At 44.7% G+C, this 14,673-nt stretch overlaps 1 protein-coding gene across 1 annotated transcript in view; it reads left to right on the plus strand.

Annotated features, from left to right (window-relative positions):
- Positions 1 to 14,673, plus strand: part of SLC9A9 (solute carrier family 9 member A9) — a 1,019,060-nt gene that overhangs the window by 525,830 nt on the left and 478,557 nt on the right. Inside the window, exons 10-11 of the mRNA XM_088446257.1 lie at positions 7,474 to 7,587; positions 13,212 to 13,323. Of these exons, the coding sequence (XP_088302383.1) occupies positions 7,474 to 7,587; positions 13,212 to 13,323 (226 nt within the window). The remainder of the gene's footprint in view (positions 1 to 7,473; positions 7,588 to 13,211; positions 13,324 to 14,673) is intronic.

A 14,673-nucleotide genomic window follows, 5' to 3' on the forward strand; every position in this document is an offset into this window, starting at 1 on the left:
CTGCAGGCTATCACCCAGTACACTAGGATAGAAGATATTAAAGATAGCACTCACCACAGGGGAATGATAGTCACGGTACTCATGGACGGTCTGAAAGACGATTTAAAGACTCGGGTTCAGACCTCACAGCCTGGCTGGCCGGGACTTACAATAGAAAACCTCATAGAGTCTGCCATAGAACATGACAAAAACATCTCAAAAAAGAGGGAAACCCAGAGCGAAAAATTAATGGCTGTCAGTATACAAGCTCTGGAGAGAATGACGTTAACATCACAGCCAACCGACACACCTGCACCCACACACACACCTGCACCTGAACAATTACACGTCCTCACCAATCCCACACCACAGCAAACACATCCTTACCACATATCATACACAACCACAGGTCCCATACTCATATCCCCCACAATATCCTTACCCTGCCTATCCTTACCCATACCCACCACCTTTCCCTCTTGCTCAAATCCCACAACAATCTTTTCATCCACCCCGTTCAAAATTATGTTTTAACTCTCACCAAGTGGGACACATAAGTAAGTACTGCAAAGTGAAGAACACCACACTGGAACACGAGTTTCCCATGGGTTCATAGGTAACCCCAGTATCTTCTCCCAGGCCTTATATGACTGTTTACAATCTTTTCAACCTATCAATGGATCTGTTCTAATGAAAAATGTGGACAATTTATTGTTGTATTTTGGGTCATGTTTAAATGATATTAAACTGTTTTGCTTTATCCCACTCATAGGACACAAGGTTGCTAAGGATAAACGGCAGCCATGCCAGGCTGAGGTCGACTACTCGGAATACTATCCAACCCAGTGGCACAGGCATTATTTAGAGCAGTAGCTATTGATAACAAGATTTAATTGCAGGAACCTGTATGCAGATACTATATCCCTAGAATTATTAAAAATGATAGTGGGACTTATTTTATAGGTGACGTTTCCAAGAACATGTGTAAGATGATGGGTAACAACACTGAGATTATCCCAGATTGTCTTTTCCTTTATTTGCCCCCCTTTGAGATATTGTCCAAACAGGCAGCCTCATGTGAAAATATGATAATGAGGTTACTGTGCAGGGTCTCACGAAGATGAATGAGAATAACCGAAATTTAAAGTGTTATTAACTAACATGTCTAATGCAAACTGTCATGATGTCAAAATCTGGAAGAATTTGTTATGATCCCAAAAATTTTTTTAGCTCAGGTTGTTTGACTGATCGGTGGAAAAGTCCGTATCTGACGATACAGCATCCTCAAAGGGTGGCCGGGGAAGATATGTGGGTCCATTCCACTCACTATAGGGAGGTTAACCAACCGGTGGAGATGCAAGGCAGAGACAAGGCCGATAACGTGGACCTGTCGATTGCGAGCTTGTGCCGGAAGGATTAAAAAGGTGACGGTGAGATATCTGAGCTAAAGAAATGTGTAGATCAGTGCTTCCAGCAATGGAGTGGTCTGTTGTGGTCATCCTAGTTCTTTTTCTTTCCAGAGTTTTTGTCATGATGATCTGTTTGGGGATACTCAGTGTCTGTGATGGGGGACCGATAAAGGAGATATGAGCTGATGGCGGAGCTGATGGAGTGGAGTCAGGAGGAGTGCAATGCCAATCAGGGGAGTTTCTGACCAATTTTAGCATTGTAATTGTTATGTTATTTGGGAAAAATACTTCCAAAAGTTATGACCCTCACACATGTTGAAATGCTGGGTATAAATAAAAACACACCGTCACCATATCTTCGCACACAATATGAACACAGAGGCAAGAGAAATATGATACCTGGTGATATGCATAAAGCCGCTCAGTTAATCAGTGAGACAACTGGCTTCCAAGTTTTAGTCACCCTGGATCCCACCAGGATTGCTAAGGGTACATTAAATTTTAGATATATCCAGGAACTTGCTAAATTAATAGATAATATCACCGAGATATACGATGACACATTCAGGTCCACAGGGAGAGAATTGCAAGCGTACAAGAAAGAACTAGTGCAACACAGGCTAGTGTTGAATTATTTAACTGCTGTTACTGGAGGGTATTGCGTAACGTTAGCCACCCAATTTGGAGTAAAGTGTTGCACTTATGTCACCAATGATACCAGCGACCCTAAGGAGGTGATAGACCAGAAGATGGATGAAATTCTGCAGCTAAAGTGGGAATTTCGTAAGAACCATAACGCATCAGTGGCTGAAGCAGGGGAAAAGATAGAAGGATGGGTGTCATGGCTGAACCCAGTGAAATGGTTCTCGGGTCTAGGAGAGTGGGTCCAGGAAGTGGTCGCCAGCGTAGGCAAATTCTTGATCCTTATACTGATTGTCATCATAGTAATTGGCATATGCGTCCGGTGTGTTCCTATTGTGTTGAAGTGTGGAAAATGTGAAAACAGAGTGAAACGAAGGGATGAAACTATGATGGTGGTCAGAAATGATAATATGTATACCGAGGTAGATACAGAACTGCACTACAACCCTGAGCTAGGAAGTACCATCATTTAAATGTATAATATTTAGACATGCATAGAAGATATTATTGAAATGTTATTTATAGAACACCCAGACAATGTAAAGTCTCAAATTCCCCTTCAAAACTACTGTTATAAGACTGGTGCATCCCCACATCTGTCACATGATCTCTCAAGATCCGCGGTGTGCATATAATAGTTTTTTGCCCCCGCCTAGAGACACATTGTTGATGGATTAAGAACCACCTTGTGCCATCCCATGATAACACTAAATAATATGTGAATGTAAGCCCTAAATAAATTTTTATAGCAGATTGTGATAGCATGTTGTTTGCTATCAAAGGGTGGACTGTCAAAGCTGAATAATTGGCTGAGACAAGTTCAGTTTAAAATTTAATCGCGGCGACGCCATCTTGCGAATGGCCGCAAGACTCCATTTTGGAAATGAGATCGCAAGACACCATTTTTGTGGTCAGCGTCAATTCAAGTTATAACTCAGGAGCTAAGAACAGATTGCAATGTTTTTGTTAACCTACCAAGGGCAACTGGAAAAACAAGCTTTCTGAGTAAAAGTAAATAAGAAGAGACAATGGGTATTTTTACATACAAATTGGGAATCCCTGGATGCAGATAAAGTATAGTTGTGGCAATTGTAATATAATATCTACACAATTGGATTTGTCTGAATCCTAGACAGAATGGCCCCAAATTCCACAGCTTGAGGTGGTAATACATTTGCACTTCACACAAGAGTCTGTGAGAACAAAAGAGGTTTTGTTTTCCTTTGAACACACAACAGGTGGGGGCCTGCTGACAGAGGGCATGTAGAACTACAACCCGCAGCCATCCACACTGCTGGATGTTCACTTCGTGTATGAGAAATTATGCACTTAAATCTCACCCATTAATAACTAGCATCCTTATATCAAACCCCGAATACTCACACACTACATATTCGCACACAAGGTTCCATTAGCATCAAATTGTATGATTCAAGTTGGTTAAGTTAGTTTAAATGCTAAGAAATAGAGGTTTTTGATATCTAAGGTATTATACATGATAAGAAAGGTGTGTTTGGTTTCGTTCTGATGCGTACGCTTGTTACAGAATCCCGGTGTTATCGGTGGAGAGATCGCATCATGCAAACTCAAGTTACGGATCGCAGAACTTACAAGCAACAAAATGTTTAGTTGATGGAATGTTACAGGAGGCGTTACCAGAAAGACTCCGGCTGTTAGAGGCAGGGAAAGTCTATTTGAAACAACCTGTTAAATGTGTCGTTACATATGCTTCTCCTCTGGGAACCAATGAGATCAGCATGAAATTCCCCCTTTGTCCTGTTTCAGTCTGGGGGGGAATAAATACATGTGTCCGAACACTGGTTTGCCAGTTCATGCTAAATTTTGGGTGAACTGAGGATATCTAGTCAGAAGTCTATCTCTGGGTCCAGAGGTGCAGCGTATGTATAACCGTACTTTGGTCTGTATTATTTCCTTTTACGCCTAACTTGTGTATAGATTGCGTGTAACTGACTGTACTTTTACCTGAATAATACTTGTGCGTTGGAACCACAGATTCCACTCCTGTCTTTATTTGCGGTCATACTGCGTACGCAATTAGCGTTGTGTTTAGAGGTTTATAGGCAGGTTTTGTCTTAGAGGTTCTAGGCAGGTGAATCTTAGATGTTTATAGGCAGGAATGTATTAAAAGGTTTATTTACAAATTCAACAGTGGGGGCTCATCGGTTTATCACACTATCTGATACACGATAACAGAGGTTCTGATCCAGTATCGTTAGTCCGATGATGTGTTCTGTTATACATTGATGTAGCAATAATGGTTACATTTGCATCTACAAAATAAAGTGCTGTCTCTATAACCTTTCTCCAAGGTTTACTGCACAACTATACTTTCATCGTCAAAGGCAAGTAATGATCTCTGCTGGACATAAAGGCTAAGATGAAGGAAGGCAGAACAATAGGTCAGTTATCATTACTAAACGGTGGGAGTATTGGTAAGAAGTGAGTGTTGCAGTGAGATAAGGAATGTGCTATAGACGCACCGTACAAGTGGCAAAGCCTCATAGATAACAATTCCTACAGTAACTTTTCCAGCACAATAGGTATATTATTAATGTCCTTAGGTGAGTTTATAAACTTGAAAAATGGCTGGAATGTAAAGCATTCATTTATTGTTTTATATATAAAGTAATGTTCATTTATAATTATGCAAGATTAATTAGCTAGCTAGTTTTATAACAGGTGTATTACTTTATTTCTAACCTCTATTTTATTTTTTATCTTAATCCTCCTTTGTCACAGCTAATATTGCATAAATTACGTTATCAGTAATATTTACTTTGGCATGCGGAAACACAATCCACTGTGGACATATTATAGGATATGGATACCTGCATCGCACTATCCTCCTGAGACCATTGCATACAAGATGCTAAGCTGTGTCCCTTGTGATCTGAAACATTCTCATTATTGTCTTGTACTTGCTGGTAAATTATATATCAATAATAAACCCTGATCCACAAAGCCTTGGCATTCTGCTGTCTGAAGTCATTAGTATTTCTCAAGGGGCTTTTTTTTCCAGCTTAGCGCTAGAAGTATGGCATCGTAGGAGGGTCAGCGGGATCATGTTTGATGTCAAATGCATTGCTTCTGTTTACTTTAATAATGCTTAATGCTTTTTTGCTTGTTCAGTATGATATGGTTCAGAGTACTTATATTATCCGTCTCTCCTGTATGCTTTTACATTTACTAATGAATGAAATGAGGGGCTAATTCAGCAGTGCACGCAGATTCCCGATCATCTGGAATATGCGCAGGACCCATTCTGCGAGTGTGCAGAATGGATCCTGCTAGCTCGCACGCTAGCCCTTGAATGCCTCTGCCTGATTGACAGGCTGAGGCATTTAAGGGGCGGGGTCGGCCGGTGTTCCCGGAAACTGGACGTGTCCGCCCGGTTTTCTGGGAGTGGCCAGCCCAGAGACTGCGTGGACATATGCAGTCTGCTGGGCTTGCAAGCCGGCTAGCCTGAGTAAGCTGAGGCTTACACCGTCCACCATCGCGACCACTGACCACCTCCGTCGCAGAGCTGGGATCGCAAATGCAGCAGGGGCTGTCATATACCCCCTGCTGCATTTGCATGATTGCAAGGATCACATTGCAATTGCGATCCTTGCTGAATCAGGATACCTTAGTGTGTGAGATTTGAGATTTGTCAAAGCTTGGAGAGAGATGAAGCGGAGAGAGATAATATACCAACCAATTCAGCAAGCTTCTAACCGTCATTTTACAGGCTGTGTTTGAAAAATGACAGGAGCTGATTGGTTGGTACTTTATCTCTCCAAGCTTTGATAAATATCCCCCTATTCTAAGTTGAACTGATTTTTTTTGTGCATGAATGTAAATGGAGAGTACAGTATTTGCATACAAGGTAGATGTGAATTTACGCATTTTGCATATTTCCATCCTATTCTGAGTAGGGATGTGCAGGCTCGGATAGGTTCGAGTTTGCACGTTGAGTTCGGATTTTTCCCTCCAAAAAAACGGAACTCAGAAAGAGGCTAAACGTCATCTTACATGGACGAACATCATCATTCCTGGACTTTTGTCCAGGAATGATGATGTTCGTCCATGTAAGATGACGTTTAGTCTCTTTCTGAGTTCCGTTTTTTTGGAGGGAAAAATCCGAACTCAACGTGCAAACTCGAACCTATCCGAGCCTGCACATCCCTAATTCTGAGACAACCGGAACTTGGTTGAATCTGTCTCTGTATGAAATTGGGCAATTCGGGGTAGTGATGATGCAAGAGCATAGAATCGTCCTGTATTGTGGTAGTGTCATAGGTGTGCAGCGCCATGACAGGGATCAAATGCCTGTCCCGACCCACCCCCTGAGCGCCTGACATCATGATGTTGCACGCACAATGTCATTATGTCGCGCAGAGTCTCAGGATCTGCAGCACCGGTAAGTGCAACCCTGAACCGAACTTTAGAGCCTGCAGGGTGCCTGTCTGGAGTGTCTAAAGGACTCTCCGAGTGCCACTGCAACAGTAATCCTGGCTGCAAGGTGCCGTTTCAGGCACCCTGCTAGCCAGAAGAAAGGGCCATGGGGCAGCGATGGTGCCACGCACAGAGCCCCGCGCTCTGTGCAGCAGCACTGGTCGCACACCCCTAGTTGTGGCCCTGTGGGTGTGTATCAAAAGCTCCATGTGATTCTGAGCCATACATACAAGGACGAAAGGCCAGTTTCTGATGGATCTCTTGCACCTCGCATGGGGGCTGGTGCATGTGCCAATACTAATTATGACAGTTGCAGTGGGCAACGTAAAATCAATAGCATGGACCCCACATTAGCCCTACAGATCCTAGCATTAGTAAATTTGGATTCCTGGACTGCCGGTAACTACAGCCACTTTGTATGTGAATCAGAATCTGTCCCCAAAATGCCTAATCTAACTAAATAAAATATTAATAATACGATTTGCAAATTATTCCAATTGGAAGAATATTTTATGCATAGTAATTAGCGGGATGGGTATGGGATTCCGGCGCTCGGTAACCCGGAGGTCAAAATCCAGAAGCCGGCATCCCATCAGGGTTAGGATAAAGTAGGTTTCCTAACCCTCCCCTCCCCAGTGCTTGAACCTAACCTCCCCCCCTTGTGCCTAAACCTAACCTCCCCCTCCCCACCCCCTAAACCTAACCCTCCCCTAGTGCCTAACGCTAACTTTCCTCCTAACCCCTCTACTTATCTTCAGGATTTTGGTGGTCTGGGTGCACCGGGATTCTGACAGGTGTCGGGATTCCGGCGCCGGCATTCTGACCGCCGGAATCTTCGCAGTCAGGATATTGACCGCATCCCTAAGTAGCACCTGAGAGTAACAATGAGGAGAGTTTTTTTTTTCCCTACAATTCATCCATTCCCCCATCATCACAGACTGTATCACGTCTCTAACTGTATATAATGTTTTTCTGTTTTTCCTTTCAGCTGTTTGAATTCATGAATTTTCTGGCAGAGAACTTCATTTTCTGTTACATGGGACTGGCTCTCTTTACCTTCCAGAATCACATCTTTAATGCCCTCTTTATATTTGGAGCATTTGTATCCTTTTTCTCAACGCTATGAACAAATTGGCCGGTTATATATTACACTCTTAAGACTCTTTAATCCAAGTTTCAAAATTAATCCTAACAACATTTTAATGAAATGTGATTAAATCTGTGTCTGGATGCTCTGAAAAGTTTGACATTGATTAATACTGTATGTGCTAGTTTTTTATTAGAACCTGGCGAAACAGTTATGGAATTAAACACAGATTGTCTTTAATGTTTTGCAAAGAAGGGAAGTGTTGTAACAATATTTAAATGTCATTCCTTATATGCATAGCAGTGTTCTTGTCAGTACAGGTTGAGTCTCCCATATAGAAAATGCTTGGGACCAGGGGTATTTTGGATAACAGAATATTCCGTATTTTGGAATAATTGCATACCATAATGAGATATCTTGGGAATAGGACCCATTTATGTGTTATATACACCTTATACACACACAGCCTGCAGGTAATTTTATACAATATTTTCAATAATATTGTGGTTCAAACAAAGTTTGTGTACAGAAATGAAATTAATTTATGTTTCATATACGCCTTATACACACAGCCTGATGGTAATTTTATACAATAAGTTTAATAAGTTGTGCCTTATACAAAGTTTGTGTACATTGAACCATCCAAAATCATAGGTTTCATTATCTCAGTCGTGCTAAAAAAATTCCGTATTTAGGAATATTCCGTATTTCGGAATATTTGGATATGGGAGACTCAACCTGTAGTTGCTTTCCTTTAAGGATGTACTGTAAGGGGTCTATTTACTAAGCCTTGGATGGAGATAAAGTGATTAGAGATAAAGGGGTGTAGTTACTAACATGAGTTAAAGGGGGAAAAGTGCTCAGAGGCATAGAAAATCCAAGTACTGTACATAGCGCTTCTCGATATGTACTAATGGATTTTATGTTCTTGTGTGTAGTTTGCGCCAGCTGTAAGGGTGTTTATCTCGCTGCCGTAGGCTCCTATGGCAGCACTAAATGCCACAGCTGTTATCAATATTTTTTTTCACTCACCGTGTCGTATATCTCCAGCTGCATCATGTCCCCAGGCTGCCGCTAACTCCTTTCTTCTGCCTCTTCTAAAGCTTGCAGGAAGTGTTTGCTGTCCATTTTATTGATTGTTAATAAAGTTAGTTTTGAGTGACAAAAAAAAAACAGTGCTGCTGTGCTTTGGGAAGTCTCTATCTATGCTGTCCCTGTGTTTCCCACAGGACGGATGTTTATTGTTGAGCAAGGAGTCTGTATATCCGGCACCCAGGCTGCTGAGCTCCACAGACCAAACGTCGGACGCCGGAGGTCATGCGCCAGCACCACAGCCAACACGTCAGCTGCCGGGGTACACGCCCACCACATGATAGCACTGGCACGCATACGCAGAATCTATACTGCAGGCGGTTGGAAGGATTGCTGAATAAGAAACTTTTGGCACTGCGTATGCGCTTCCATAGGAATGCATGGGGCGATCTCAGGGCCTGATTCAGACCTGGTCGCAAGCCAACCGGGTTGATGGTGGCCCAGAGCGCATGCTCACGACGGAGCCGGCTCCGTCGTGCGCATGTGCGAGACCCGGATAGTGACGGGCAATCCGTCGCTCCGAGTCTCATACCAAAGGGGGTGTGCTGTCAATGTTGAGTGACAGCACGCCCCCTTTGGTGGGCGGGCTGGGGGAGTGGCTGCCCAAACGGAGGTGTTCCCATGTGAATGCCTCCGTTTGGGGATGGCCCCACTGACATCACGAGTGATGTCAGTGGGAGAGATTTCAGCTCTGTTAGAGGCGAAATCTCTCTGGGGCTTGCGGCAACGAGACCCTACCACAAGGGTCTCGTCGCAAGCCCGATGGTCTCGACCATCGCGACCATCTTCCTGGCCGCTCGCTATAGCTGTGGGTGGTCACCCACAGCTATGCGAGCGTCTAGGAGGCCGTTCTAAAAAAAAATAGCCCGGCCCTGATTCAGAGCGAGCACTCTGTCAGAGCGTACGGCTCTGAATCAGGGCCTCAGTGTGGGCCATAGTGTACCGTAGCGTATGCAGCAATGGGAAATCGCATGGTGCGATGCATGCGCACGTTTGTGGCACGATCAACCACAATGTAACTGGGCGCATCTGTAGACCCCTTAATGACAGAGAGATCTGCAGAAATACTGCAAGAGAATACTTGTGCTGTAGCCCAGTGGTTCCCAAACATTTTTGAATCACGGCACCTTAAACTATCAGCATTTGTTCCACAGCACCCCTGGGCCAAAAGTTTCTTAATGAGAAATTCAGCAATAATTAAATGAAGTAAATTGTCACCCTTAGGTTACGTGGTGGTTGAAAAGGCTGTGCTTCTTTTTGTCCACATATTTTTTGATTGGCAGCAGCCAGCACTGGTTTTCCCTCTCACATTGACTAAAAATCTATTTATTTGGTACTGGAACAGCACACAGTTTGGGAACCACTGCTGTAACCAATAGAAGCCAGGTATTAGCATACCTATACAACATTGCTAATCGCTGATATTTGTCTGGTTGCTAAGGACTACTTTTCTTTTTGCACAATGTCAGTGAATGATCTTCTGTTAGTAAGAATGGAAATGTAGCCAAATCAGAGCTCAGCCACTGCATACAGAACTTCAGCAAATATAATCTACTCAAAACACAACTTAACCCAGTAATGTTCATGTATCCAGGGACGCTGAGAGGGGGCGGGTGCGGGTACTGATGATTCAGGCTCTCTACAGTTCTGAATGTATCATGGAGGTAACATAAATTGCTCATTCCTAAAGTGGTATTGAGTACATTCTTGATGATATACTGAGCTTAATTGTGCTTTGATCTCCACCGCATGTTCTGCTTTCTTTAAAGAGCCAATCAGATTTGTGAGCAAATACTACAGTATATTAATTACCAGGGGTGTATCAATAAATGGGTGCAGGCAGGCCCGCCAAGAGCCGCGGCGGGCCCGGGTAACGGGGCGTGGCCTAATTGTGGGAGGCGTTGCCACGCCCCCTTCGGCGAGGGGAGCGCTCTGAGCTCCCTCAGCCCGGCGCAAAGCCGGGGGGGGCGCGATCAGTGTGATCGCTCCCCCCCACAGACATAGGAAACTGCTGCGGCAGTCTCCCACTGCAGCTCAGCACACGCTGTGTGCTGAGCTGCTGTGAGGGGGGGCGGTGTTGGACCCGGGGCCCCCACCCCTCAGGAAGCCCGGGCCCAGGTAATTTGTACCCGCTCCCCCCCCTCCCCAGCTCCCCTGTGTTCAGGGGGAGCCCACACCGCACACTCTGCAACCATAGTAGTACCTTACCTCTCCGGAGTACCACGTCGGCGCGGGGGTCCGCCGCTGTAAAAATGACTGGTAAATGCCCACCGCGGCCATTTTCCCATCGTATGCGCAGTACAGGGAAAATGCCCGCCGCGGCCATTTTCCCAGTGACCTGCGCATACTCTATAGACTCTGGGCGCACTCTAGTGCCCAGACTCTATCACACCGACGCTGGCTGCGCACAGCTCAGTGCGCCGCCGGACGGAGAGGAGGGGGACCGTGTCGGAGACTGCACACGGGCCCTCTCCTCTCGAGAAACGCCCCTGTTAATTACCGATGCCATCAGTGATCATTAACACTTTAGTGAAAGATGTATCAAACCTTCCAAGAAGAACAAGAACAAGAGGAGAAGATAATCATAGCACCAATCAACTACTAGCTATCAGTTATCACACAGGTTCTCAAACTCAGGGGGTCATTCAGACCCGCTCGCGAGCGCAGGACGCTCGCAAGCGGGTCGATGTTCCCCCACTGCGCATGCGCACGACGGAGGGAGCTCCGTCGTGCGCATGCGCGAGACCCGGATAGCGACGGGCTCTCCGTCGCTCCGGATCTCGCACCAAAGGGGGCGTGCTGTTGATGTTGATTGACAGCACGCCCCCTTTGGTGGGCGTGCTGGGGGTGTGCCTGCCAGACGGAGGCGTTCCCATGGGAACGCCTACTGTCTGAAGCCGGCCCCACTGACATCACTAGTGATGTCAGTGGGAGTGATTTTGCTTCTGATAGAGCCAAAATCACTCCACGGCTTGCGGCAGCGAGACCCTACCGCAGGGTCTCTGTCGCAAGCCCAATGGTCGCGATGGTCAACACCATCGCGCCCATTATCATGGCCGCTCCATTTTCATGGAGGAGGGCACTGATTCAGAGCGAGCTCTCTGGTCAGAGCATTCGGCTCTGAATCAGGCCCTCAGTCCTCAGTGCATGTTTTCCAGGTCTCCTCACAGAATAACAAGTGAAATAATTAGCTCCACCTGTGGATCTTTTAAAATGTGTTAGGGAGTAATGAATACACCTGTGCACATGCTGGGTGACCTGGAAAACGTGACCTGTGTGGGGTCCTGAGGACAGAGTTTGAGAACCACTGAGTTATCAAATACATTCTATAAAATGATAGTTACAGTACCGCAGATGCTGATTAGTTACTGTGGGCAATGTCTGTCCTCTTTAGAAATTTGATACATCTCACCCATAGTAACCAAATGTACAAATTCAGTGTCATTATTCATGACATGAAATATGAGGGGGTTGTGCTTCTGTGTTCTTGACTGTATGTACACTATATATTATTTATCTAAGTATCAGTGGCAAAGGGGTTATCACTGCTTCCTCCTGTGGTCCTTTGCATTTCTACCATGTCCCCATTGCCCCATAAGTAACTGGATTTAGAAAGCTTAACTTTCAACCACTAGGGTTACCTAAACCTGACAATGGGAGAATAGTGGAGCCAGAAAAGCTCCATTTGGTTACTGATGATTTAAACTACTGTGGACATCCGTGGAAGGCAGTGCAAGGCTGCAGATGAAGTAGAGAAAACCCTCACAGCCCATGGCCCTCATTCAGAGCCACTCGCTAGCGGCAGTACGCTCGTTCCGAGCGATGTTCGCACATCTGTGCATGCGTACGGTTTTTAGTACGCATGCGCGAACCAGTCAGTGCGGCCGAAAAACATTTGTACGCAATATAGCGAGTGCCTGCTATTTTGATTGACAGAATGAGGCGTATGTGGGTGGTAACAGGGGAAGGTGCTTGAAAACGGGGAGTGGAGATCCCTTCGCAGGCGTGCTTAAAGGTCAAAACGGGCGTTTTATGGGTGTGCATAATTAATATAGCAGCGTCAATGACCACGTCACTTGGTTTTTTTTAACTCAGAACTGCTCGCAAAATAGCGGTTGAAAAAACCAACCACAAGAATAGCGAGCAGTTCATATCCTGTTCGCTGTACTCAATTAATCTAATAAATAGCGGACATGACGTATGGTGCGAGCGGCCAGGGGGCGTTTTTAAGAAATAAAAGAGCGTATGTTTTGCTCGCTCGTTCAGACTTAGAGGTGTGAACAGACTGCAATGTGCGAACGGATCATTTGCATAGCCACCCCTTGTTTTTGAACGAACGAACGCAAATAGCGAACGGCTCTGAATGAGGGCCCATGTTTGTTACATTTCAGTGCCACTAATCTATAATCATGTATTGGCTTGATGAGTCATATTTTCAGTTAGCGCATCATCTACATGAATAGACCCCTTAATCTGACGTCACTATAGCTGGGTTATATTTGAAGATATAATTATTGATACTTTCATCCTTAATTTCAAAACTACAGATATCAATTTTTGTAGCAAGAGCGTGTAACATATATCCCCTTACATTTTTCTTGAACTTGGGTAGAAAAACTAGGATTCCCTGGAATTTTCAGCACATGATGATGTTTTCAGGTGAGTGCACATTGAACCATACATGTTTTTTTACAGCTGAGACTGCATCTAATTTACAGTTAAAACGTAACCCCATCACTATTGGATATGTAAAATAAAACTATTCCATATCTGTTGCATTTATTTTATTGTCGCTTATGAGGATTTTCCTCTCACTAATATACGAGGTCTGTCTAAAAAGTTTGGTGAATGGTCTGATATATCTGTATGCAACGCTTGCAACAAGTTCGCTAATGCGTGCTGACATGCATGGACATGTCTGGACCTGACCTCAGTCGGGGTTTGCCTGAGGCCGTCACCGCACTGCCATTGCATTCATTTCAGTCCCGAGCAGTGTGTGTTGAACAGCAATGGAGCAACGACACAACATTAAGTTCTACTTCAAATTGGATAAATCGGCGACGGAGACGCACAAAATGTTAGTGAAAGTGTACAGTGAATACCGCATTCTACCTGGAAGTACTGAAACGTTTGCTGCAACGCATCCGGCGCGTTAGGCAACAGATGATCCAGCCTGGAAATTGGGTGTTGTTGCACGACAGTGCACCATCGCATTCTGCCAACCTTGTGCGCCAATTCTTGACTCAGTGTGACTTGTGGCTTAGCTGGCAGAGGAAAAAATAACAAGCAGTCTGATGCTGCTCCTCCTACTCTGGTGTCTTGTAAGTCCTGCTCTGCGGGCTTAGCCACAGAGAACCTAATTCAGGATGGTCTCTGCATTAATTGTTACACAGGCCAATCAGCCCCACCGTCTCTCCCTCAGGACCCACCCTGGGCTGCCTTTTCACAAATGCTGGAAAAACTTGTGGACCAAGTAGCAGTCCCTGTGGTAGCTCCCCCTATAGGATTGCCAAAGCAGATACTCCATGCAAATCCTTTGCCTCCCCCATGGGTAGACGTACTGTCTAATTCAGTACGGAGTTTGGTTAATACCGCTATGGTTTTTCAGTAAATGGTGCAAAAACAATAGCCTTTACCTGCTACGCCTACTAAACGTACTATCATATATTCCCAATCCACACAGTTATCTGATTCTGAGATATCATCTGTGGAGTCAGGAGAAGACAAGCCACCCTCTAAACTAAATATACCTGCTCTTGTGAGAGCTGTTAAAACTATTCTACAAATAGAAGAGGATGAACCCACTCCTAAGAAAAAACACGCACTTTTTAAGCGACAAAAGGTAGTTTTACCAGAGTTTCCTCTCTCTGACCAGCTATCTAATCACATGAATGAAGCATGGAATATGCCAGGTAAAAGGTTTCAAATTCAAAAACAGTTCAGTTCCTTTTACCCTCTTCCAGCTACTGATTGTACTAAATGGGAAGTTCTCCCAGCAGTGGATTCTCG

The sequence above is a fragment of the Taudactylus pleione genome, unplaced genomic scaffold, assembly GCF_031769625.1.
Source record: "Taudactylus pleione unplaced genomic scaffold, aTauple2 ptg000395l, whole genome shotgun sequence".
NCBI lineage: Eukaryota > Metazoa > Chordata > Amphibia > Anura > Myobatrachidae > Taudactylus > Taudactylus pleione.